At 47.8% G+C, this 26,706-nt stretch overlaps 1 protein-coding gene across 1 annotated transcript in view; it reads right to left on the bottom strand.

The window, feature by feature from the left end:
- The window catches only part of PI4KB (phosphatidylinositol 4-kinase beta), a 33,893-nt gene extending 7,691 nt beyond the window's left edge, over positions 1 to 26,202 (bottom strand). Inside the window, exons 1-8 of the mRNA XM_017546282.2 lie at positions 26,148 to 26,202; positions 13,253 to 14,189; positions 7,566 to 7,610; positions 4,922 to 5,149; positions 3,797 to 4,024; positions 1,668 to 1,777; positions 965 to 1,069; positions 612 to 735 (exon numbers count right to left, since the gene is read on the bottom strand). Coding sequence (XP_017401771.2) covers positions 612 to 735; positions 965 to 1,069; positions 1,668 to 1,777; positions 3,797 to 4,024; positions 4,922 to 5,149; positions 7,566 to 7,610; positions 13,253 to 14,161 — 1,749 coding nt within the window. The 5' untranslated portion in view covers positions 14,162 to 14,189; positions 26,148 to 26,202. The remainder of the gene's footprint in view (positions 1 to 611; positions 736 to 964; positions 1,070 to 1,667; positions 1,778 to 3,796; positions 4,025 to 4,921; positions 5,150 to 7,565; positions 7,611 to 13,252; positions 14,190 to 26,147) is intronic.
- Between the last annotated feature and the right edge of the window lie 504 nt (positions 26,203 to 26,706).

The following is a 26,706-nucleotide window of genomic DNA, read 5'->3' as shown; positions in this document are numbered from 1 at the left end:
GGCTCACTTCTGTTAGAAATGCTTTCTTCAAATGTGTATTTTTCTTAGAGACAGGGTCTGTTGCCCAAGCTGGAGTGCAGTGGCTATTCATGGTCTGGATCCTGCTACTGATCAGCACGGGAGTTCTGACCTGCTCCATTTCCGACCTGGGCCAGTTCACCCCTCCCTTAGGCAACCTGGCAGTCCTCTGTTCCCAGGTCACCATATTGATGCTGAACTTAGTGCAGACACCCAACTGGCATAGCGCACCACAGCCTAGAATTCCTGGGCTCAAGCCACCCTCCCGCCTCAGCCTCCTGACTAGCTAAGACTACAGGCCTGAGCCAGGGCGCCAGGCCATTTTGGAAGTTTTGATCTAAAGGGCAAACCTAGCACTCTGAAGTTCAGACTTGGAACAGGGCAGGTGCAGGTCTCAAAAGGGCCAAAAGAGGCCGCTGTGGAGCTGTTCCTATGGCTAAGCTTCCCAGGGGAAAGGAGCACTAGCTTTTCTTTACTCTGCCTTTTTTTAGACCTGGGCAGGAAGGTGGTCCCCAGCAGAATAATCTGTGTAGTCACCTCAGGTGGGCTGGTGTTGGGCTGAGTTCCCCTTCTCTCTCCTTCTCTTCTCTTACCTGCAGTTGCTTCAACACCTGAAAGGCCAGCAGCTCTTGCCGAAGGTCATCCCCACACTTGACGATGACCGACAGGAGCCGCCAATTGGGGAGATGCCCATAGGGGGAGCCCTCTCTGATCCGCCTATGAAGAGAGAAGTAAAGGGTGTCAAAGGTTGATGCCAGAGTGAGGACAAGAAACATGGCTTCCACCAAAAATCCAAAGCAAATGCCCCACAGGGCAACGACCCACACAGCCTGGGAGTCTGACAGACTTTTTTGGAGGCTGATGGACAATAAAGTTGGTGCAGTGAGCAACTGCAACTGCCTCAGAGCTTTGAGAGGGGTTCAGAGACCCATACCACCCAACTCACCGTACTTTCTCCTGCCAGGGCTCTTTGAGAGCAACTGCAGAAGGATCTTCTGGGTCTCGTTTGAAGGCTGTTGGGGTGTGAGCCAGCTGTTCCGAAAGGCGCCGGCTGGCAAGAAGAAAATACATTTGCTTGGAGGACCTGCCACCAACCTCATGCCCTGTCTACACTGACATTTCCTGCACTGTGTCCTGGATTCTGGGCACATGAAGATAGGAACCCAGGCTGAAAGGGACTCACAGAAGGAAAGAGAACCAGTGACACCTTTTTGCTGACTTAGTGATTGTAATCATGTTAAAATTAAGATTACCAGGCCCTGCATATTCCACTACCAACACTGATTCAGAATGGGGTGTGACTCTAGAATCTGCATTTTCAACAAGGCCTCCTTCCTCTCCCTGGATTCTGACACACGTCACTTTGAGACCCTACTTTGAGACACACTGCTTGAGTTCCTTCCTCTGGTGCTTTCACCCCTTTGGAATCCTTTTAAAATTTAATTTCCTTCTTCGGTAGCCCAAGTAATTTTCAACCTACACACACATTCATTGCCTCAAGTTTGGTGGCCCCGAACAAGGACAGAATGATAGAAGAGGGAAAGACACAGGCCAACAATAGATGACTGAGACAGATAGGAAGGTAACAGAGAGACGGGAAGTGCCTGAACGAGGGAGGAAAAACGAGGGGCAATGTGATCTGGCCATACCGGATGTCCCCTGCTGCAATGAACACAGGCTCCTTGCTCTCCTGGCTGGTGATGCTGTCCACAGAGAACTGGGAGATGTTGTCACAGCTGTTGGTGTGCACTTCAGGGAGCTGGAGAGGGCAGGGGAGTGCTGGTCAGAGTGCTAAGTACAGGTCTTTCTTTCTTTCTTGCCCTTCCTGCTTGTTTGCTATCACTGCAGCATGCTCATCCCTCCCTTCCAAACTCTGCTTACACACCATGCTGGTCACTTGGACCCCAGGCTGCCCAGAGCAGCGTTTCTCAACATGTGAACTACCTGTATCTGAATTACCCAGAATGCAGATTCCCAGGCCCCGCCATCAATCTGCATTAGAATTACTGGGAATGGGATCTGAAAGTCTGAATTTTTAACAAGTTCTCCAGAAGACTTCCAGTGCACTTAAGTTTGCAAACCACTGCCATGACCATCACAGGAGCCTGAAATTTCAGCCTTGCACTAAGAGTCCCCCAAGGCTAGGGATGCGTTCTCCACTAGGGTCCAAAGCAGACCCTCTTTAGACTAGCTTCTTCTGAGTTTCTTCAATCTAAGTCATTCAATCTTATCTTCTCATCTCCAACTACAGAATATTCTAACCCCAAGGCCCCTGTCAAGTCTCTTCTCTATATATACCAGAGCATTTCTTCTCAACTCCATCAGCAACCTAGTATGCACTGCTTTGTTGCGTATCTAATGTTTTTTTCTTAAATGTCTATGTCTAATTTCTCCAGTTGGACTGTAAGCTCAAAGACAGAGGTCCTGTCTTTTGGCGAAGTGAAACCTGGCTTTCTTTTACGTCAGGGTCTCACTCTGTCGCCCAGGCTGGTGTGCAGTGTTGTGATCTCAGCTCCCTGCAGGCTCCACCTCCCAGGTTCAAGCGATTCTTGTGCTTCAGCCTCCTGAGGAGCTGGGATGACAGCCATGTGCCAGCACACTTGGCTTTTTTGTTTTTTTCTTTTGAGATGAAGTTTCACTCATCACCCAGGCTCAAGTGCAATGGCAAGATCTTGGCTCACTGCAACCTCTGCCTCCCAGTTTCAAGCAATTCTACTACCTCAGCCTCCTGGGTAGCTGGGATTACAGGCACCTACCACCACCATACAAAAAAATAATTTTCGTATTTTTAGTAGAGACAAGGTTTTACCATGTTGGCCAGGCTGGTCTTGAACCCCTGATCTCAAGTGATCCACTCACCTTGGCCTCCCAAAGTGCTGGGATTACAGGCGTGAGCCACCGTACCTGGCCAGCTGTGTTAACAGCCCTACATAAAATTCTCCTCTGGCTCTTCATGCCCCAGAATAAAGTTCTCAAGTTTCTTTCCCCAGCTTACAGGGTCCTTCCTACAGTCTGGTCTGTGCCCATGTGTCCAGTCTTATTCCTCACCACTTCTTACCCACACCTGCACTTCTCAGTCAGACACAGTTTTTTTCAGTTTCTATAATGGCCCAAGCTCCCTCTTGTCTTCTGGCCTTTGCACATACTGTTCCCTCTATCCAGAATACTTTGTCCAGCTAATTCCTAGCCATGCTTCCAGCCTCAGCTGAGAGATTACTTCCTCCAGGAAATCTTTTGTGATTCCCACCCCAAGTCTGGTGTTCCTATAATGTCCTATCCTCTCCACCACGGCCTGGCTCACACTGCTTACTTGCTTACTGGCCTTGCTCTCTTTCCAGTTAGGTCACAAACTCCTTGCAGGCAGGGGCCAAGTCTTGTCCACCTGCACGCAGCACTCAGGTCTGGCACATAGAAGGCCCTCAATAAATATTTCTTGAATGATTTTATGTATGACTTACCATCCTCTGCTATGCTATGACAACTTTATATAGCAGGTGTTCAATAAATATTTTCATTAAATATTCCTCACTCCCCTTGGCCTAGAAGTTCCTCTTTACATTTAAATCCGAATTCCTTCACCAGGAGAATGAGATCCACTGAATCTATTCCGGACCAGAGTTGTTCAGAGCCTTCCCCCTCTTACCCCTCATCAACCACACCACTCATTTGGGTACTTGCCCCACCCCACCTTGGGGTACGCTGTCTTGTTTCAAGTATGTTGAAAGCTCCTGGAGAACAGGTGCTGTGGCCCAGCATTACCTCTGTGAAGCTCCCTTACCTCCACCTGCAGCTCGCCTATGTCATCCACTGACCAGGCCTCATCATCATTGTCATAGTTGGGGACAGTGCTGAAGCTGCCGGCTCGCTGCTCATGGGTGATACCACATTCGGGCAAGTTCTCTACAGATCTTGTACTTCGAATTCTGTTCTCGGGGATCCGGGCAGGGACACTGGTGGTGTCAAAGTTTTCACATTCAAGGACTTCCACATAGATCAGGTAGGGAGCCTGGGGAAGAGTGAGAACAGTATGTGCAACCTACTTCCACCACTAACCCCCAACTCTCAGCTCTGTTAGCGTGGTTCTTCCTGCTGCCCTAGCTCCAACCTTCATCCATTAGTCCCCTGAAACTATGAATATATTTAGGGCCTATTTAGGGCAGACATTTGTCCTCTGATAACCTATATCAAGAATTTGGGTGAGAGAATGCACAAGTCTTCAAAATGTTTCAGCTGAGTTCCAAAATGTACAGATGATGCATTTGGGCCAAACTATTCTAAACTATCAATTACAGCTTGTAAAGGAGGCCTGGATGCTTCTGTGGGCTTGTCTTGAAGACAGGGCCTGGGGCTACAGTAGACAGAAAGACTGGGACAAAGCTGGACACTGTCCTAAGGAGCATCCCAAACTTCAATATTTCCTTTGAAGGAAGAATCTGAACCATGAATACTCATTCCAGTCAGCACACAAATTCAGTTAAGCAAATTGGGCATCATTCTCTCCTTCTGTCTGCTCATTCTGATCAGAAAAGGTCTTAGAAACAAAATATTTCTCTATCCTCATGGTTGCTGTATCTAGAAAGTTCAAGAGTTATAGAAGGGCTGGAGAAGAGCTACCAAGGTGATCATAAAGTGGGGTGAAGAGCAATTATCCTAAGATACAGCAAGAAGGAAGCTGAAAAGATTAGGTTTCTTTGGTCCAGAAAAACAAAGCCAAAGAAGGGAGACAGGAGGGCTCTCAAAATCGCAATAGCACTGAGACAGAGTCATGGTCGACATATGCATCATCAACTACGAAGGGAGTCTAGGAAGTTGGTGGGGGCATCACTGGCATACACACAAACCCTGAACAACCATGGGTGTAGAGTCACGTCCAGGGTAGGGATTTGGGCCAGAACCCATCTACCTTGTCCTTGGAGTTGAGGACAACAGCCTGTGTGTGGGGTACACGGACCACGTGGTGGTCAAAGCCAGCAGTGGGCAGCCAGACTCGGGCAGGGAGCTTATGGTTGAGCAGGGAGAGCTCTGAGATCAGCCTCTGTGTTTTCTGCTCTTTGGTGGGGAGCGTGGCCAGCCGCTTGCCGATCGCCATCAGGGACTTGATGAATTCTCTCTCAGGAGCCAGTCGAACAGGCTACAGGGGTTTGGGGTAAGACAAAAGATGGTGAAGAAACCGTAGAATATAATGGCCCACCCACTCAGTCACTCCTGGCCATGCAGGCCAGGGACCCCAGTGTCTGAAGACCTCTAGGAAAGGAACTGCTTTTTAGTCTTAGTAGGAGCTTCCACCCTCCCTTCACAGCTTGAATTGAGAGCAGCCAGCACACTCCTTCTCTGTAGGCTATCCCTTGAGGATAAGGGAGGCCATGAGTCCAGGTAACTGGGATGCAGCCCTTTTCTCTTGGACTTGCATTTCTTAAGGACTGTCCTAAGGCTTCAGAGTGAGCAGGGGACAACATCTGGAGAGGTTGGCCAGGGCCACAGAGAGAAGAGCTGCTTATACCTGAGGCATCTCACCCTTCTCAAGACCGGGGTTCTCTCCCCATCTGGATCCCTGGGGCACATCTCTGTCAAGGCCCGCAAGGCTAGAGAAGGGAGCCCCACATCAACATTTTCACTTCCAAAGAGGGAAGATGCTTGTCATTCAAATTACTTCTGTTGATTTCCACAGTGTCCCTTGCCCTGTCTGCCCCACAATCTCTTAAAGGCGTCAATGCACATGCAAGGGATGGAAAGAGGATGAGCGATGAGCAGATTTTGCATTAAGGAGAAAGAAAAAGCAGACAGAAGAAGGTAGGTGGATGGAGAAAGCAACAGCTCCTTTTAGCCCTTGATGATGGCCCTAAAGGCCTGTCTCTTTTAGTGACTCCTCTTTGGGTCCTCTTCCCCTACCTCTCAGTGACTAGGTTCCCATATGAATTCCCTGCTATGAGTCTGGCTCCTTGTGCTGGGAAATTCAGTCATTCTCAGAAAGGGCAAAGGTGGTCTGGGAAGTAAGGTGTAGAGGGGGGGAAAGAGGATCAGCTAGACATGAAGGGCTCTCTTCCCAGTCTAAGCCCTTCTACTGTAAGGGGCATTTTATCAAGATAGCCACCCAACTCCCCATCCCATCTCCCCTCAGCTGGACAAGAACAATCTCTCCTCCCCTTGTAGAAATAGCACTTGACTCTCCAAGCCTTTCTCTCCCTTTCTGTGTGTCTTCCTTAGTTTCCTGATTGAGAATTCCTATCCTTGCTCCCTCATACTCTAAAAGAAGAGCTTCTTTTGAAAACCGGGGAGTACCAGGTCTACCTCTGCATGTGCAACACAGCCAGGATTCAAAGGAAGAGCTCATCCTGGCCTCTGCCCCTTGGGAGATGGCTCAGAGTGCCACACAGGGAATGAAAAGGGTGTCTGAATCCTTCAGGAATGCTTTAGGTAACATTGTTGAAAAGAGATAAAGAAAAGGAACACAATGGAATTGGCTTTCTAAGGTCCCTGGAAATGTCTTGGGGGGTCTAATAGAGAAAGAAAAGAAGAGGATATTTGAAGACTCACTTCTTCCTTCATCTCAGTCCACTCAGATGGCAACTGATCTCTGTCCCAAGGACCCTTCCACCCCAACCAATTCATAATCATCTCAGATTAGAAAAGGCAGAATTCGTTCCCATTCTCAAATCAGCATTTGGGTCAGGGGCCCCTAAGTTGCATGCACATGTTGGAAATGTGACCCCAGGCCTCAAGAGAGAGGCTCTGCCACATGGGAGGAGATAGGAATCATGACTGAAAGGGAATTAGCACAGAACATAGAAAACTGACTTGGTAGACAAATCAAATAGAAAATGTGAAAAAAATCATCCAAACTCCCAGAGGTCCTGCATTTCCTCTCACGTCTTTGCCCAGCAACAAGGTCCAAGACCCTGTGGCACCAAAGGGTCAGGTGTTAGTCCAGAGGGAACAAGAAAAGAGAGGGGATTAAGAACATTCTGGGCAGTGAGCTGGGAAAAGGGAAGAACTCGGACCTGGAAAAAATGTGGTTAAAGTTAAAAAACAAAACCAGTTGTGAGGAGGCAAAACTTTCCTTCAGGCCAAGCCCTGTTTGTTTTTGGAGTCAGCTCACCAGCACAGGGCCTAACATTTAGAAGACTCGGAATAAATGTTTGATAATCTAATGGCAGAAGCCATGGAGAAAGGGTTCTGGGTGAGAGAAACAGGATCCTGGGGGTTTCTGCCAGGCAGTGCTTGGCTCCAATCCAGGAGTGAATTCTACCTCTCTCCCAGCTGTTTGCTCCAGACCCTCAGGAGCTGGAGGCTGAGCAGCACTCTGCTCCAGCTGTCTCTGAGAGAAGGATAAGCTGAGCTCATCTCGGCCTGGGCTCGGGATTTCCTCCACAAAGGTCAGGGGGGACTTCAGCAGATCTGGGAGGTCTGGTAGGGAGGAGCTGATCTCCCAGGAAGAAAAGGGGCATTTTAACTCCAGCCTTGGCCTGGGGGCTCAGAAGATCTGGGGACGGAGAGGAAATGCGGCCATGGGGGAGCCTGCCACCCAGTCCCAGCCTGGCCCCACTTACGGAACTGAATGAATTATCAACACTCTCGGTGCTGGAGGAGAGCTCCTGGGAAAGGGCCAGAGGACAAAGGGAGAAGAAGGGGTGGGAGGGAGGGGAGAGAGACAAAGGCAAAGAATTTAGCTCCAACTGGGATCAAAACTGCTTCTCTAGTGAAGCTCTACCTTTCTGCTTTAATAAAAGAAAGCCAACTCAGAAATGCTACTTGCCCAGATGCTTGACCACTTGTGGGAGATGCTGGAAGGGCAGCTCAGACTTTAAGGTCAGAAGGACTGAAGAGACAAAGCAGCCTCTGCTTTTCACTTTATTCCCCTCTGTTCTCTACTGAATGGATCTTCCTTCTAGGCCAGAGCTCTAAAGCTGGGTCCCTAGGGCAGTAACTGCACTGCCAAGCTTCCCTGCTCTTTTTCTTTACCCACTCACATGCTCTCAAACAAATCCTTTTCCATGGATTTGTTCACCACAGGCCTGAACTTAAGAAGCTGCATGACTCCCATATTGGAAACCCCATGTTCCTCCAGCTTTTTGGAAACCTTAGGGAGGAAGAATACCTCTTCTCTAATTAGCCTCCTTATCACCCTGGGAAGCCGAATTCCAACCTTGAACCTGTGTGACAAAGAGCATCCCAGACCTATGAGCCCCAAATCTCTGGGCTGGATGCTGATGGGAGTAACAGATAAATCAATCTCCCACCTACCAAACCTCCTTAGGCTTCCTGTCACACTATCCACATGACACTCAATATATTATAACTTTTGACATAAGTTGGGAGTTAGGTCCTAGCTGTATCAATCTAGAAAGCTGACTAGCTAAACAGCAGCTGTCCTAGTCCCAGCCCAGAGGATTTATCTAAACATCACCCCAATCCTGGGTCATATGAGTGTCCATGTGCAAAACAGGGGAAAGAGACGGCATCAAACTCTCACTCAGCAGCTCTGAGGCAACGTGCAAGCACAGGGCTCATCCTGGGTTCTGTCCAACATGGTCTCCCAGGGCAAGGAACGGGCAGCACGTGTGCACAAATCTAGGTTGGGGGGATGCTGGGGGTGGGTTAAGAGACAAAGTCCTAAGAGCTTCCAGGGCAGGAGGGCAGTGGTCAGTGAGTTTCTACTCTGGAATTTGCTGAGTATATTCAAGCATCCACTTGAACTCAGTTCCATGGTTTCAGTTCTATTCTAGCTGGAAGGCCTATAGTCAGGTCCTTCCTTGAAATATCTGGGGACTGGAGCACTTTGAGGGAGAAGCCACACTTGGAAACATGCCTCTAAGGCAACAACTCTTCCATTTTTGATAGAAGGTGTTGGAAGAATTAAGACAGTGAGGATGCCAGAGCCTATTATGACTTAGTGTTCAGATTCTACCTATGAGCTGGCTGGAGTTCAGAGTTCAATATCTACCTGTGAGCTGGCTGGAAAAGGAACAACAGGGAGGATATTGGCTCCCTGAGCATTGCTCCAGCAGATTCTGTCCGACAGGTCCTGTCTGACTCATTTAACAGCCTTGGGGGAAGGGAGGTGTATCATGACCTGCTTCTCTCCTCCTACTCCCTGGGCTTGTCACTCATACTGAGTCAGCTCCAGGGAGTAAGGATGAAGCAAGAAGTTGACATCACACCATATCAAGCTGGAAGTCCTACTGGGGCTTCCAGCATGACATGCCATGTGGTAGATTTCTCTGTACAAAGGTTGTACTCCCTCAAAGTGCTCCAGTCCTGAAAAGACAAAGCTAATCTACTAAGAGTGTAATTATGTGGGGTAGGATGTGGTACCTAAATCACTCTCTTCTTTCAGCTTCCCCATTCTATACCAAAATATTTGGCATTTGGTTAAGAATGGGAGGACAAACTCCATGAGCAGAGTTCCCGGACTAGGCTGATAAAAGAGCTTTGAAGGGTCAGGCTTTGAGAGCAATGATGGAAAATGTGAAAAATCCATGCAAAGCCTTCTAACTGTGGGAGAGAGTATAAAGGACTCCTCATAGTAAGAAACAGAACACTCCATGAGAGCTGAACAGAGAACAGCTCTGCAGGGAGACCATGGACAGGAAGAGAACTGTACAAGCTGCCCCTGAGCCTCTTCTTCGAGGCCCGATCTCACCCTTGGAAGCTGCTCTCTTCGTGGTGGGAGTATAGTATTAAACTCAGAACCTAAAAGGAAAGCAAGACACTGTGAGCAGAGTGTTAGGGTCCACCTAGAGATTCTCCTAGAGTATCTATACCTGCTGAGGCCTTAGATAATTAGGTGCCTCATTTTAGTAAGCTGTATACTTCCTGCTTATGGCAGAAAACTTTTTCTTTTTTTTTTTTTTCAGACATAGTTTCGCTCTTCTTGCCCAGAGAGCAATGGCATGATGTTGGCTCACTGCAACCTCCGCCTCCCAGGTTCAAGCAAGTCTCCTGCCTCAGCCTCCCCAGCAGCTGGGATTACAGGCATGAACCACCATGCCTGCTAATTTTGTATTTTTAGTAGAGATGGGGTTTCTCCATGTTGGTAGGCTGGTCTAGAACTCCCAACCTCAAGTGATCTGCCTGCCTCGGCCTCCAAAAGTGCTGGGATTACAGGTGTGAGCCACTGTGCCCGGCCTAGAAAACAACTTTTTCGAGAGGGTCACAAACTAAACAGTTCCCTAGATACTGGGGTTTTCATTGTTACATGTTCCTAGAGGGAAGGATAACATTTTAACCCCATCCTCCACAGCCTCTAGCACATGGCTTTGCATACTGTACAAGGTCAATAACTACATGTTGAGTGAACGAATGTTCCACGAAAGGGAAGAAGGGTGAGTAAAAGGAAAACCAATTCCTTTGGTGTTTAGGGGACAAAGGCCTTGACAGACGTACCCTCAAAATGCCAAAGGGGCTGGGTCTAGTCACTCATGCCTATAATCCCAGTGACTTGGGAGGCTGAAGCGAGAGGATCACTTGAAGCCAGGGGTTTGAGCCGAGCTTGGGCAACAGAGTAAAACCTCATTTCTACAAAAAAAAATTTTTTAAATTATTCAGGCATGGTGGTACACAGCTGTAGTCCCAGGTACTTGGGAGGCTAAGGTGGGAGGACTGCTTGAGCCCTGGAGTTAAAGGCTGGAGTTATGACTGTGCCATTGCACGCCAGCTTGGGTAACAGAGCAAGACCCTGTCGCAAGAAAAAGGATAGAAGGAAGGACCGAAGGAAGGGCGGGCGGAAGGAAGGAGGGAAGGACGGATGGAAGGAAGCAAAAGGGTTGGGAGAGAACCCTGTGCTGAAGACTCTAATGCTTAGAAACCTAGTGGTATTCATGTTTCTCTCTGTCTCTTTCCTGCTCTCCCATTTTCTGAGGAGCCACAGTGAATTCAGGTATTTCATTCTGCCATTATCAGATAACGCAGGAGTGCCTGGGAACATAGCATCTCCTTCCTTTCCTGGACCTAGTGACCTAAGACAAGGTGTCAAGTTGGGAAGAATGGCAGCTACAGAACCCACCCGAAATGATGTAAGTATTCACCTAATACCTGGCTCTCAGTGCCATCCATAATCTTATCTTGGAGTGTGACTTAGATGCAAGCAAAGAGGGACCAAGGATCAACACAGAGTAAGAAACGTCCTGAGGCCTCAGCTTTTCTGGTCCTAAGATGAGCACTACAAAGTGGATACAGTGAAAAGCCAAGCCTGCAAGAGGCACCAAGGAGTTCACTTCCAGCTGCTCACCCTCTGCTACAGGTTTGACCCCAGATGAAACAGCTATCCAATCCTTCATGTTCCACCGGGATCTGGATGACTCTTCTTGTTCTGCAACAACTTCCCTTCATGACCCAGGGCTCTGCTGCCAAGCCCAACCAGAAAAGAAAGTGGACCATTCTAGTTCTGAGAACAGTTTGGGCTTTGCCTGTGGAAGGATGTGGAAGCTTAGATGGCTATAGCTGGACCGTTCTTCCCCACATGGCCTCTGATAGCTGGGGGCCTGGGAAAGTAGATATTGAGAAATAACCAAGGCGGTTCAGCTGAATGATTATGAGCACCAGCTGGAGATGTGAGTCTGACATTCACTAGTTGAGGGGCCTTGGGCAAATCATCTAATCTTTCTAAGCCTTGGTTTCCTTGTTGGTAAAATTATAGCTGTCTCTTGGCATTGTAGTGAGGATCACGTGTAAAGTCCTTGATAAGATGCCTGGCACATAAGTGCTGAATAAATGTTAGCACTTTTAGCTTTACCATTATTAAATTATCCTAAAAAAAACTCCAAATTTCCGGGGAGCAGGCTTTATAGTCTCCCCTCCCTCCCTCTTCTTTTTCTCTAGTCATTCTGACTCCCTCTATTTGAAAAAAGTCCCACTGTATCAAAAATGTAGGTGGGTTATGTGCCCCACAGAGGCAGATGCCAGGACCATAGCTATAAGCATTTTTCAGAAAGTGCAAATTCCTAGTTTTTTTCTCCCTTGTTTTCTAGGCTGGGCTGGCAGCCAGGATGGGAGCCTGGCCAATGGTGAGTCAGAAGGGAGGACTGGAGCTCCATTGTCTGGCTGGGACTCCAGGTCACTGACACTTGGTAGTCCACTGGGCAGCTTTACCTGCTGTCTGTCCAGATGTGGAGTGAAAAGTAGGTATAACCTATTCATGCAGTCTTCTCCTCCCTGCTCCATATCCTAAATGATACCACAACTGCTGCTGGAGCTTCCTCTTCTTCCCAGCCGCCAGGTCCTTGACCAGGCACTAGATTTACTCTATACTAAGAGTGCTTTCTCTTCCCTTTGTGCTTCTCCCAGATGGTATGGGAAAGACACCAGCAAGACACTCTTCCCCACAAGGAAAGGCAGGCAGGAAGGCATTCTGCAGATGCCTCCGTGATAGAGAATGAACCTTACACTTATGTCAACAAAAGGCAGGATCTTCAGGGGGCAGAGAAAAGGGATTAGATTATGAGGAGGAGTGACCAGGAGAATGAAGCTGGTGTTCTATCTAACATCTCCCCTACCCCAGCACACACAAAGACAATAGCACCTTTTCCTTTCCCAGGGATGCTGCTCTGAGAGGCTCTGGTAGTCATCTCAGGTCTCAGGTCAGGGTGTGGAGGGCTTCTGCCACAGTCCTCATTAACACAGTAGGTATTAATGGAATGGCAGTGCAGCTTAATTTTTTTGAGATGAAGTCTCACTCTATCGCCCAGGATAGATAAAGTGGCACAATCTCTGCTCACTGCAACCTCCGCCTCCTGGGTTCAAGTGATTCTCCTGTCTTAGCCTCCCGAGTATCTGGGATTACAGGCGCCTGCCACCACGCCTGGCTAATTTTTGTATTTTTAGTAGAGACAGAGTTTTACCATGTTGGCCAGGCTGGTCTCAAACTCCTGACCTCAAGGGATCTGCCCACGTCAGCCTCCCAAAGTGCTGGGATTACAGGCATGAGCCACTGTGCCCAGCCAGAGCAGTTTAATGAAAATTATTTGGAACCCAAGTCGGGAGCATCAGCCTTGCCATGACCTATATGACCTGAGGCAAGTCACTTTATCTCTCTGGGTCTGAGTTCTTCCTTTGTAAAATAAGGCGGTCGAAATACATGAATTCTAAGGTCTTTTTCCATTCTAATACTCCATGCTTTTATCAGTGAAATGAAACAGAGGGAGGACAGAAAGAAGTAACCCTGTATGTACATAGGAGGCATCCTGTCTCCATGCAGCCCTCTGCCACCTTTCGTCTCTGGCACTCCCCAGAATTTTACCTCATCCTCATTCTCCACTTTAGGGTTGCTGGCTGTTCGTTTCAGGTTGCTGCTGAGACTTATGCTGGCAGTGGCATCTGACTTAGAGCGCTGGTGAGTCCTTTTAGAGGGAGACAGCCCTGTGTCAGGGGCCGGGCTCAAGGAGGGCAGCTCCCTCTTTCTGTGAGCTGGCTTCAGCTCATCTGAGAGGATCAGCTTCCGTAGCTTGGTCCCACGGGAGTGTCGCTGAGTGGAAATGTGCATGTCTGAAGAGTAGGCCCCGAGCAACAGGGCACACTGGAGGGAAAAGTTAATGCTCTGGCGGCAACGGTAGACTATGTAGGGCTTAATGGCATCACCCACATCCTCATCCATGTGGATGTACATGTTAAGCAACTGGGGTAGATAGAAGTCCACATCCTCATTGCGAAAGCAGAAGAGCCGGTTGCCAATGTAGGCTTGTACTCCAGGCTCCTTGGAGTTATACAGGTATGAAATGGCCATGGAGATGTCAAACAGTTTTGACTCAAACAGCCTCAGCAGCCAAGACTGTCTAGCTGAGTTGTTCTGCCGCCGTCTTCTTGCTCCTTTGGCTGTGCCTGAGGCCACAGTGGCTCCCATCTCATCTTCCTCCTCCGTGATCTGGGCAGGTGGATCATCTAGGCAACGGATCTCACTGTCCACACTATCCCCATTGACCAACTCCAGTGGGGCACCTCTGCTAGAGACTGCCACGCCTCCATGCAAAAGCTTGACTTTCTCCAACACATCCTGGCAGGCCTTCTGGGCCACCTCAGGGTCAATCACTGATAGTTCCCCGACCCCCTCCGTGATGACACTTAGCAGGGACCCCCCATTATTCCCTGGTGGGCCAGAAGTGGGCTCAGAAGTTGGCTTCAGGGGGGCAGGCTCCACTACTGTATCTCCCATGGCCACAGCCAGACTTCGAGCTTTCAAGCTACAGGAAGAGGGAGGGAGAAAAGAACAGAAAGGGAGATACATACACACACTGATTAGTGGTGCCATCCTCAGGTCTTCCCTTTGCTATGACACCTTCCCAGGTACCTCCTCTTTTTGTCTTCCTGGACTCTTTCAAAATCACATGAGAAGACATCTCCCAGGAAGCTTTCCTGACTACCTCCACTTCTGATTACATTATTCATCATTCCTCCTGTACTTAGTTACTCAGCTTCGTCTCTGTTCTTAGCTTATATATGTGAAATATTGTTTTGTATATATTGTATTTATATAGATTACAAATTCTTTTTTTTTTTTTTGAGACAAGGTCTTACTCTATTACCCAGGCTGGAGTACAGTGGCGTGATCTTGGCACATTGTAACCTTGACCTCCTGAACTCAAGCAAGTCTCTCACCTCACCTCCCAAGTAGCTGGGACCACAGGTGCACATCACCACGCGTGGATTATTTTAAAATTTTTAATCTTATTATTTTTGAGACAGGGTCTTGCTCTGGTGCCCAGGCTGGAGTGCAGTGGCACAATTAGTACTCACTGTAGCCTTCATTTTCTGGGCTCAAGCAATCCTGCCACCTCAGCTTCCCAAATATCCAGACTACAGGCATGTGCCACCATGCCTGGTTAATTTTTTAAATTTTTCTCTACAGACAAGGTCTCACTGTGTTGCCCAGGCTGGTCTTGAACTAAGCTCAAGCAACCTTCCCTCCTCAGACTCCAAAAGTGTTGGAATTATAGGCATGAGCCATCATGCCCGGTGATTTACAGATTCTTTGGGTAGACTGAGGAGCAACTCAGGCATTACTCCCTTGTTCCCTAGCTCTTCAATTACTTGTCTATCCTCTTGCTCTTCCTGTTTCCCTTTAAATGCCCGCCATAACCTTTTTTCCCCCTCTTTACACTATATTTCCTTACTCTTACAACATTCTAGACACAGGTCCTGTGCATCTCACCTTCACTTTTATTTTTTAGAGACAAGTCTTGCTCTGTTGCCCAGGTTGGAGTGCAGTGGCGAGATCATAGCTCACTGTAACCTTGAACTCCTGGGCTCAAGGCATCCTCTTGCCTCAGCCTCCCTCGTAGCTAGGACTACAGGTGTATGCCACCATGCTCAGCTAATTTAAATTTTTTTTTTTTTTTTTACAGATGGGGTCTTGCTGTGTTGCCCAAGCTGGCTTTGAACTCCTGGCCTCAAGCAATTCTCCTGCCTCAGCCTCCCAAAGCACTAGGATTACAGGTGTGAACCACCATGCCCAGCCATCTTTATTTAATATTAAAGTCTTGATATATTTTTCTAGTTACAGGTATTTCTTACCTTTTAAACTCAAAGCTCCCAGAAAATAAAGGCCAGGAAATACCATGCCAGGCTTCACACAGAAGAAGGTAGCTTCAAAACAACCATCATCAACCCCACCAAAGCTGTGCCATTTCTCTGGTTGTCTGACATCATGCCATTACACCCTCTTTCTTCAGTGCTGTGGCTGCTGACATATAATAGAAAGAGCTCTAGACTTGAAAGCAAATAGGCTGGGGTTCAAGATCCTCACTCAGCCTTTCAGCAATCTACAACTTATGCAAGCCATGTATCCTCAACTGCAAAATTTGGAAAAAACACTTCTCATTGTTGCTGTGTGGAACAAATACCATCATGTGTATGAAAGAATCTAGCACAGTTCCTGGTACATAATAGTATTCAAATGCTAGTTAAGGCTGGGCATGGCAGCTCATGCCTGTAATCCCAGCACCTTGAGAGGCCGAGGTAGGCGGAACAGTTTGAGGTCAGAAGTTCAAGACCAGCATGGACGACATGGCAAAACCCTGTCTCTACTAAAAATAAAAACATTAGCTGGGTATGGTGGTGCGTGCCTTGTAATCCCAGCTACTCAGGAGGCTGAGGAAGGAGAACTGCTGGCACCCAGGAGGCAGAGGCTGCAGTGAACCGACATTGCGCCACTGCACCAGGCAAAGTGGCTCATGTCTATAATCCCAGCACTTTGGGAGGCCGAGGTGGGTGGATCTCTTGAGGTCAGGAGTCTGTGACAAGCCTGGCCACCATGGTGACCATGGCTTTGTTTCTACTAAAAATATAAAAATTAGCTGGGTGTGGTGGCACACGCCTGTAATCCTAGCTACTCAGGAGGTTGAGGCACGAGAATCACTTGAACCCAGGAGACAGAGGTTGCAGTGAACAGAGATCGCACCACTGCACTCCACCCTGGGCAACAGAGTGAGACTCCATCTCAAAAAAAAAAAAAGGAAATGCTAGTTGAATCCTAATCACCTAAAAGGTTACTTACCAGTATGTGTGTAACATAAAACTTATACTGTTTTATAAGAGAAGCAAAGAGTTCCAATTGTTTGAGAATCTTCCAAAAATACTTATGATGGCCTTCTTTACCCTAATACCACTCCCCACACTGTCGTACACACACTCTAACAACTGGAGGGGCTATGAAAAGGCAAAAAGAAATCAGGCTAGGACTCACAGATCTAGGCCTTTCAGAGAACAGGGAGGAACAGGAATCACAAAACAAAGAACACCTCCTCTGGAGGGACTGTTGGAAGGACATTCGGTGAGAGAACGCTGCTGACCAAAGCCACTGCTCTCCAAGAGCAATTCTTCAGAGCCTCACTGGAATCAGTACAGAACGGGGGAAATTTCATCAAATGAACCTGGCTCCAGAATCTGACTATAGCTAACAAAGGACTAAGAGCCCTCTTCACAAAAATGCTAATAGTGAGTCTAAGACACACTCAAGAGCATGAGCAAGAGGAAACATTTTGTAGAGCTGGAATCAAGTAATTTCCAAATATTAGTGACATCACCTTCAACCCTGGTGACCCTAGATGCATATACTTTGGGTAGGGGCAATAAGGAGGCCTATAGATTCTTCAGTCACTCTGGGAGGCTGTTTTCCACCACCACCCTTCCAATATCTCTTCTTGTACCTCTGAAATGTTAAGGTTACTTTTAACTGCCCAATATCATATAGTCCAGCTCCCTGCCTCCCAGAACTCACCACTAAGGTTTTGTAGAAAGATGGATGGGGAACTCCTTTGTTCTCGGAGATCACCAAAAAAGGCTACTTCTGTTTCTTTCTACCAACTCTGCCAAGCAAATTCATTCCTGAATTTCATATCCCTGATGGAGCTTGAGCTTGGTATTGGTAAGAAGGTGGCAACTCTTTCACTATGTTCTCTCCCAAAATTAGGCAGTGCCCTCTGAGCAGTAGAACCAGCATGGCTGCCTACGTGGATCTGTCTCTACTCGCAACTGAGAGTTGCACAGGAATAAGAAGAAGGAAGCTTTAATCATTCCCTGCCACACCTTCGTAGGGCACTCTCATCAGAAGGTCACTGATTCAACCAGGACCACTACCTTTTAGGTCTGCTTAGAGACTCACGTGATAGCCTTAATCATCTTAAACAGTCAATTGCTTTTTCTCAGTCTCTCTGTTTGGTGCATCCTTTCCTTTTCCCTCTACTCCATAGACTTCTAAGTCATTGAAAGCTCCTAGAAGTCCACTTTTCAGAACTTTCAAGGGGAATGCAATTCAGACATTTTCCCACATATAGTGTCTCAGACCTCACTAGAAAATTCAGCAGATCCCTGCTCCAGTTAATTACAATTAGGATTATTACACGCACCAGGGAGGCAAATAAGGATACTATCACCTCTTTTATCTCACCGGCAAAAGAAAAACTTCCAGGCTTAGCTAAGAATCCCACATCACAGTATTCAGAGGATTTAGCTACTGAACAGACTCTCTCACGCAGATGCTTTTACTCCTCAGCGAGCCAGACAATGTTGAGAGGGGCAGGAAAAACTGACTCCTCTCCTACATAAGCAGCTCTACCACCAAACTGGAGCTGGGCCTCCTCCCTGGCCTCTCAGGAACCCAGACACTGCCTGCATCTGAAGCAAGTCATATGGAGAAGGTGTTGAGGGGAGTAGGGCTAGATTGCTTTAGTTATTTATTATTTTATTACTATTATTATTATTATTATTATTATTATTTTAGATGGAGTTTCGCTCTTGTTACCCAGGCTGGAGTACAATGGCACGATCTTGGCTCACCGCAACCTCCGCCTCCTGGGTTCAGGCAATTCTCCTGCCTCAGCCTCCCGAGTAGCTGTGACTACAGGCACGCGCCACCATGCCCAGCTAATTTTTTGTATTTTTAGTAGATACGGGGTTTCACCATGTTGACCAGGATGGTCTTGATCTCTTGACCTCGTGATCCACCCGCCTCGGCCTCCCAACGTGCTGGGATTACAGGCGTGAGCCACCGCGCCCGGCCACTATTATTTTTATTTTACTTTATTATTATTTTTTGATATGGAGTCTCACTGTGTCACCCAGGCTGGAGTGGAGTGCAGTGGCGCAATGTCAGCTCACTGCAACTTCTGTCTCTCCCGGGTTCAAGTGATTCCCTGCCTCAGCCTCCCAAGTAGCTGGGATTACAGGCACCCACAACAGCGCCTGGCTAATTTTTGTATTTTCTGTAGAGACAGGGTTTCATCATGTTGGCCAAGCTGGTCTCAAACTCCTGACTGACCTCAGGTGACCCTCCCGCCTCAGCCTCCCAAAGTGCTGGGATTACAGATGTGAGCCACCACACCCAGCCTTATTTTTATTTTTTATTTATTTATTTTTTTTTTTTTTGAGACAGAGTTTCACTCTTGTTACCCAGGCTGGAGTGCAATGGCGCGATCTCGGCTCACTGCAACCTCCGCCTCCCGGGTTCAGGCAATTCTCCTGCCTCAGCCTCCCGAGCAGCTGGGACTACAGGCATGTGCCACCATGCCCAGCGAATTTTTTGTATTTTTAGTAGAGACGGGGTTTCACCATGTTGACCAGGATGGTCTCGATCTCTTGACCTCGTGATCCACCCGCCTCGGCCTCCCAAAGTGCTGGGATTACAGGCGTGAGCCACCGCGCCCGGCCTCTTTTTTTTTTTTTTAAAGTCAGGGTTTCACTTTGTTGCCCAGGCTGGAGTGCAGTGGTGTGATCTCAGCTCAGGGCAAACTCCACCTTCCAGGCTCATGCAAGTCTTGTGCCTCGACCTCCTGAGTAGCTGGGATTGCAGGCATGTACCACCATACCCAGCTTATTTTTGTTTTTGTTTTTGAGATGGAGTCTCGCTCTGTTGCCCAGGCTAGATTGCAGTAGCGTGATCTTGGCTCACTGCAACCTCTGCCTCCTGGGTTCAAGCGATTCTCCTGCCTCACCTTCCCAAGTAGCTGGGATTACAGGCACACACCTCCATGCCTGGCTAATTTTTGTATTTTTAGTAGAGATGGGGTTTCACCATGTTTGTCAGGCTGGTCTCAAACTCCTAACCTCAGGTGACCCTCCCGCCTCGGCCTCCCAAAGTGCTGAGATTACACGCGTGAGCCACCGTGTCCGGCCTATTTTTTTGAGTTTTTAGTAGAGATGGGGGTTCACCATGTTGGCCAGGCTGGCCTTGAAATCCTGACCTCAGGTGATCCACCCGCCTTGGCCTCCCAAAATGCTGAGATTACAGCCATCAGCCACTGCGCCTGGTCTTTTTTTTTTTTTTTTTTTGAGACAGGGTCTGGTTCTGTTGCCCAGACTAGAGTACAGTGGTGAGATCACAGTTCATTGCAGCCTTGACCTCCTGGGCTCAAGTGATCCTTCCACCTCAGCCTCCCAAGTAATTGGGACTACAGGCATGCACCACCACACCCAGCTAATTTTTGTAATTTTTTTGGTAGAGACGAGGTCTCGCCATGTTGGCCACAAACTCCTGGGCTCAAGTGATCTTTCCATCTCAGCCTCCCAGGATTACAGGCATGACCTACCACACCCGGCCTGCTTTAGCAATTTAAATAACACAAAATAGGAAAGAGATTCTCTAAAACCTAAATCCAGATATAGTTCTCAACATCGGTTCATTCATTTTCTTTAATTTTTTAATTAAAAAAATTGTTTTATAGACACAGGGTCTCACTCTGTTGCTCAGGCTGGTCCTCAAATCTGGGCCTCAAGCAACTGGCCTCCCAAAGTGCTGGGATTACAGGTGTCAGCCACCGTGCCCAGCCTGATTCATTTATTTTTGAATGCAAAGAAAATATGTCCTTGAGGGTAACTGTTCTAAAGAAAGTGAGAGGACTAGAAAGCAACAGTAAAAGTGAAGGGAAAAGTTCTGTATTCAATATCCTTCCCCTTCTAAGTCAGAGGAATAAGAAAAAAGTGACAGAAGGCAATCCAAATTTTTAATATTAAATGACTCGTATGGCCTTCAAGAGGGTTCAGACAACTGAGGCTCTACACTTCACACTGGGAACCTAAATTATCCTTCCAGACAGACTCGAAGGGAAATGGAAGAGGCCTCTCCTGTTCCATAGCCTAACTAACAGCTGGCCCCTAGGAAAGTGGGACGGAAGATGGGAGTGTTGACAACTGACAGGGTTCCACAGCTCCCATCTGGGCAAAGTAGAGAATTCTGGTCTGAGTGACAAGGAGTTGTTGCAGGTCAGGCAGAGCAGCAGCTGAAGAAGACAGAGTAGATATACACATAGGTTCTGTGTGACTGAGCAGTTAAATACATGTCTGCAGAGGACTGTGAGAAGGAGATGCTATCGCTTAACCTGGCTTCCCACTTCTTATCACCTCAAAAGATTCCAGGCAAACAACCTTCCACTGGCCTCCATTAAGGGACTTATTGGATTGGTCTCTGCTAGGACAGAATGGTAAAAAGCCCAAAATCAATCCCCTCTCACCATTCCCTTCTTCAAATCTTTTTCCATGGACTACATAAATATGGATTGGTTTGGGGCAATTCTGATACTTTTATGTTCCTGTATTTTCAAAGAATGGCTTTAAGAGATCATTTGATCTAGTGCTCCGCATCCAAGCAGGCAGGCAGGCTCAATTTTCCTCCTTTTAAAGGATCCTTTGCCAGGAGCTGTGATCCCAACACTTTGGGAGGTCAAGGCAGGCAGATCGCCAGAGGTCAGGAGTTCAAGACCAGCCTGACCAACATGGAGAAACCTTGTCTCTACTAAAAATACAAAATTCGCCGGGCATGATAGCACATGCCTGTAATCCCAGCTACTCAGGAGGTTGAGGCAGGAGAATCGCTTGAACCTGGGAGGTGGAGGTTGCGCCATTGCACCCCAGCCTTTGGGCAACAAGAGCAAAACTGTGTCTCAAAAAAAAAAAAAAAAAAAAAAAATCCTTTATTTCCCCTACCACTTGCCTTTTTCTTTTCTTTTTTGAGACAAGCTCTTACTCTGTTGCCCACATTAGAGTGCAGTAGTATAATCATGGCTCTCAATAGCCTCAAACACCTGGTCTTAAGTGACCCTTCCACCACCTCAGCCTACAGAGGAACTGGGACTACAGATGTGTGCCATCATTCCCTGTCAATTAAAAAAAAATTTTTGGGCTGAGCGCAGCGGCTCACACCTGTAATCCCAGCACTTTTGAGAGGTCAAGGTGGGAAGATCACAAGGTCAGGAGATTGAGATCATCCTGGCCAACATGGAGAAGCCCCATCTTTACTAAAAATACAAAAAAAAAACTAGCTGGGTGTGGTGGTATGTGTCTGTAATCCCAGGTACTCAGGAGGCTGAGGCATGAGAATCACTTGAACCCAGGAGGCGGAGGTTGCAGTGAGCCAAGGTCGCCCCACTGTGTTCCAGCTGGCCACAGAGCAAGACTCCATCTAAAAAAAAAAAAAAGAATTTTTTTTTTTTTTTTTTAAAGAAACGGGGTCTAACAATGTTACTCTAAGAAGTAAGCAGGGAAACGAGGAGAAATGTGATTTCTGGTTGGAAATGCTTCCAAGGAGGAAAGCAGCTTCCTGGCCTCAAGCTATCTTGCCATCTGGGTCTTCCAAAGTGCTGAGATTACAAGGCAGGAGCCACCACGCTTAGTCTCCTCTATCCTTTTTTCATACATTTCATGATCCTTTGAGATGGATCCACAAGAGATGGAAAAACGGGTAAGGAAACCAGTATCTGACATTCATCTTACAAGGTGAATTAAGAGAGACTGTCAAAAGTTAATGGAAAAGAAAGGGAGGTTCAAATATATTAAATATTATTTAAAGTTACACAGATGTCCAGTAGAAAAAAACAAAAATAATGACATAATTATATAAATGAGAGGTATATCTTTTTTTTTTTTGAGACAGAGTCTGACTCTGCCACCCCGGCTGGAGTGCAATGGCACAATCTTGGCTCACTGCAACCTCCACCTCCTGAGTTCAAGCAATCCTCCTGCCTCAGCCTCCCGGGCAGCTGAGACTACAGGCACATGCCACCACACCTGGCTAATTTTTTGTTTTTTAGTAGAGATGGGGTTTCGCTGTGTTAGCCAGGATGGTCTCGATCTCCTGACCTCGTGATCCGCCTGCCTTGGCCTCCCAAAACGTTGGGATTACAGGTGTGAGCCACCACCCCAGCCTGAGAGGTATATCTTCTAAAGATAAATCCTCATTTATAACAGTAAGTAAATTAATAGAGGAACAGGCATTTTATCTAAAGCTATGGTGATAACCTTCAGAAGTAAACACTGAGATAATTAAAGAGGTTAACTCTCAGAGAATAGGTGTAGGGAAGAATGGAAATAGGACTGTTGGTTTTCTTCATAAACTCTTTCAGTACCATTGGATTTGTTACCAAATGAATACATTCCTGCAAAAAAAAATTTTTTTGAGACAGAGTCTGGCTTTGTCACTCAGGCTGGAGTGCAGTGGTGCCATCTCGGCTCACTGCAACTTCCGCCTCCCGGGTTCAAGCAATTGTCTGCCTCAGTCTCCCAAGTAGCTGGGATTACAGGCACCTGCCACCACATCCAGCTAATTTTTGTATTTTTAGTAGAAACAGGGTTTCACCATGTTGGCCAGGCTGGTCTCGAACTCCTGAACTCAAGTGATCCACCTACCTCAGCCTCCTGAAGTGTTGGGGTTACAGGCATGTATTTTTAAAGAGAGGCTGCTCCTCAAGAGACTCCATATCATCTTTGGCTGTCTGTTCTGCTGTTGAGAAGTTCCTCCTCATGTCTTAAGGTCTAATTCAAACCTTTCTTTCAGGATGTCTCAACTTATCTCTCCCCTTTGTCCTCAATGGTAAAGGTAGAGATTGAGTACTCCTTTTTCCTTAAAGAAACTCAGGGCCAAGCAGTCAAGCCAGCTCCAGCCCTAGCAGGATCCAGGTAAATGCTGACAAAGGGCCCCAGAAGGTGGGGGCATTAGGGGAGAGGGCATTCTCAAGCTACTAGCAGGAGAGTAGGGAGGGCAGTGGTCTCATGGTAGTAAAGTCAATATTGAATCAGGCTGAGAACTCCCTATGTCAAGCAGTGGAGCTGGTATAAGCAGATTCCAGCCAGACAGCCCAGGCTAGCTCTGGGAGCCGCTACTGAAACAGACAGATGGCAAAGAGAGCAGCCTGTGCACTCACCTCTCTCTGAATTGTTCCTCCCTACTGCGAGTCCCAAATACACTTGAACTGGGTCCCCTCTTGTCCCATGCCAATTATTGAAGGGTTCCTCCCGAACCTCTTTCCCACATCAAAGAATCTCAATGTGCTGCCTTGGATGGTGTTCAGCAAACTTATTCTCATGGAGTGTGGACCCAACTCTAGGAAGAAAGCAGGGAAATGAGAGGAAATATGATTTCTGGTTGGGGATGCTTCCAAGGAGGAAAGCAGCTTCTTTTTTTTTTTTTTTTTTTTTTGAGATGGAGTCTCACTCTGTGGCCAGGGGAGTGCAGTGGTGCAATCTCAGCTCACCACAACCTCCGACTCCCTGGTTCAAGCATTTCTCCTGCCTCAGTCTCCTGAGTAGCTGGGATTACAGGCATGCGCCACACGCCAAGCTAATTTTTTTGTATTTTTAGTAGAGACGGGGTTTCACCATGTTAGTCAGAATGGTCTCGATCTCCTGACCTCGTGATCTGCCCGCCTCAGCATGAGCCACTGCACCCAGCCAGAAAGCTTCTTCTAATAAGGGGAATTATGAGGAGACTGCACCGTGGCTAACGACAAGAAGAGAAGGGAGAAGTAGGATAAGATGACATAACTACTCCCAAACAGGCCTAGAATCAGAAAATGAATGGAATCTCATGTGCCCTTTCGCTATCACAGGCCGAAAGAGACATGGCAGCAACTAGCTGCCTAAGTCCTAGTTCACTCCAAGTTCTCTTTTCCAGCCAGCTTCCTCAAAGCACTTTCCCACAAACATACTTTCCACCTATAGAATCTGGAGTTATGGATCAAGTACATGAGGAACAGCAAAGAAAATCAGCCACTTAACACACTGGGGGGAAAAGCAAAGCCAATGAAGGAAGCGGGCCTGGAGCCTGTCTTTCAAAATGACTACACCTCTGGTTGTAGACTAGAAACATCCAACAGAAAGACCAAGTTGAAGGAAAATTCTGAGGATGACTAAACCACTACTAATAAATACCTTTTGCCCGCGGAACCCAAAATGTTTTGTAAACAAATAAACCAATTCTGATTTTTTCCCCTCAGCCCACATCCTGCTACCAATTTATTACTGCACTGATGCCTATAGAGAACGGGCCATTTTCCAAAAGGATCACTGTAGGGGTCAAGTGAGGAAGTCACATGCTGAAAGCAGGAGTCCTGATTCTGAATGTATAAGCTCTTTCCATTGTCTCATGTTCCTTTTTCCAGCTACACTCTTACCCCTCTCCAGGCCTGAGATCTTATGGAACCAACCAAAACTATTCTAGGAAACCACAGACAGTAAACTGATTCCTCATGGATCTGGACAGGGGTGGGAAGGCACTCTATTCTGTGATTCCTTTAACAAAAGCCTAAAATTAAATAATCTGCAACAAGGTTTCTCATAATCTCATTCAGTTTCCAGGCAGGCTTGTTCATCCCTCCTAGTGGCTGCTCCTGAGTTAGTCAACCAAGTGTAATCTGATAGGGACTTCTTCAAAACTTGCTCCAGCCTTCAGCAACACCCTTCTGTCCTGAACGGCCTGAGGCAGCTGAGGCACCCCCTGCTCCCAACACATTTTTCTTCTCAGTTCGAGGTTTAGTTGATCCTGAAATGAAGTGTTATGTGGAGAGAAAGAGTGTGATAAGAGAACGCATGAAGACCACAGGGAAAAGAGAATCAAGTACACAAGGATCAGCAAAATCCTTGAAACTCGAGGGAGATGTCAGAGTTGGAAATCCTGAATGGGAAGGGCACTCAAATCTCTCCCCTACAGACAGATACCTCCAGAAGGTTGGGGGACTGAGGAGGGAGAAAGAGAAGATGAAGAAAGTTATATAGGGATCATAATGCATACCAGAGAAAGGTGAGGACTAGGTTTGAAGCTAAGAATGTAAATGGTACTTTGGGACTGATGACAAGGGCCCGAGATCCCTTAAGAAGGGAACAGGCAATTCTTGGAAGCCAGGAGCTGGCTGGGTGGGTGGGTGACGGTGAGGTAATGGAATCAGAAGCAGCACAGGAAGACAGGGATACAATCTTTAGCTCAGGGAAATGGGAACCCAGTGCTGGGGTTGCACAGGGACCTCGGAGGAAAAGGGCAAACTAGGAAAAGAGATAAAGGTGGAGTCCATGGAAGAGGTTTGGAGCAGGGGCAGAGACGACGAGGAAGGACAAGGATGGGCATTATGGAAATCGTCTGATGTGGAAAGCGTTCATGACTTAAAAAAGAATAATTCGAGACGTAGGCAACAGGGATAAGAGTGAGGGAGGGGGGAATCCCCGAGGCAGAGGGAGGAGCTAAATAGAAGAGGAAGCCAAAAAGCAGAGGAGGACCCCAGGCCTGAGAGGAAAGGGTGGAGAAGGAACCCGGAGTGCAGCTGACACCAAGAGGGCTGTTTCGTAGTCGAACTCAGGTGGGGAAGACTGTGCGGGACAGAGTGGCAGAGGGACCCCCCCCACGCAACAGGGCAAAGGTGACTCATGGGGGAGAAGTAGCTTACCTCTGGGGGACCCCCGCGGAGGGGGTGCGGGCAGTCGGGGTCGGACTGCCGACACCGCCGCCTCAGCAGCAGCGGCCGCTCCCGGGTTCCATTGGCCGCCTGCGCTTCCCTGACAGCGGCCGCGGCGGCTGCACCAGGCCCCGGCTGCGGGGCTGCCCGCGGCGCCGCCTGAGGGGGCCTTCAGGCTGCCACAAGTTCGACCGGGCGACACGATCTCCTCTTCCTCCTTCAGTACAACCAAGACCAAAACAATAATAAAATAATATAAAAAAAAATTCCCCAGAAGGTCTCGGTGTAGGATTCTTCTCCTGAGTCCAAGCCCTTCTTCCCAGGATATGCTTTCCGGCTTCCCCAGCGCTCAGGACCCTACCGATCCCATAGTAATCTAAGGAGTCGGCTGCCCGGAACATGCCTGTTCAAAAATAGAAAAGGGGGCGGGGAAAAGATGTTTGGAAGCTCGCGAGGGATAGCGGGCGAAGGGAGGAGCTTACGGGTGGGAGGCGGGGCCGATATTTAAGAAGAGGACCTAAGCGCTGGCGTTTGCGAGGCTGCAGAAGCC

Source organism: Cebus imitator, unplaced genomic scaffold (assembly GCF_001604975.1).
Source record: "Cebus imitator isolate Cc_AM_T3 unplaced genomic scaffold, Cebus_imitator-1.0 Scaffold188, whole genome shotgun sequence".
Lineage (NCBI taxonomy): Eukaryota > Metazoa > Chordata > Mammalia > Primates > Cebidae > Cebus > Cebus imitator.
The sequence above is the reverse complement of the archived record's forward strand: the minus strand, read 5'-3'. Positions and strand labels throughout refer to the sequence as shown.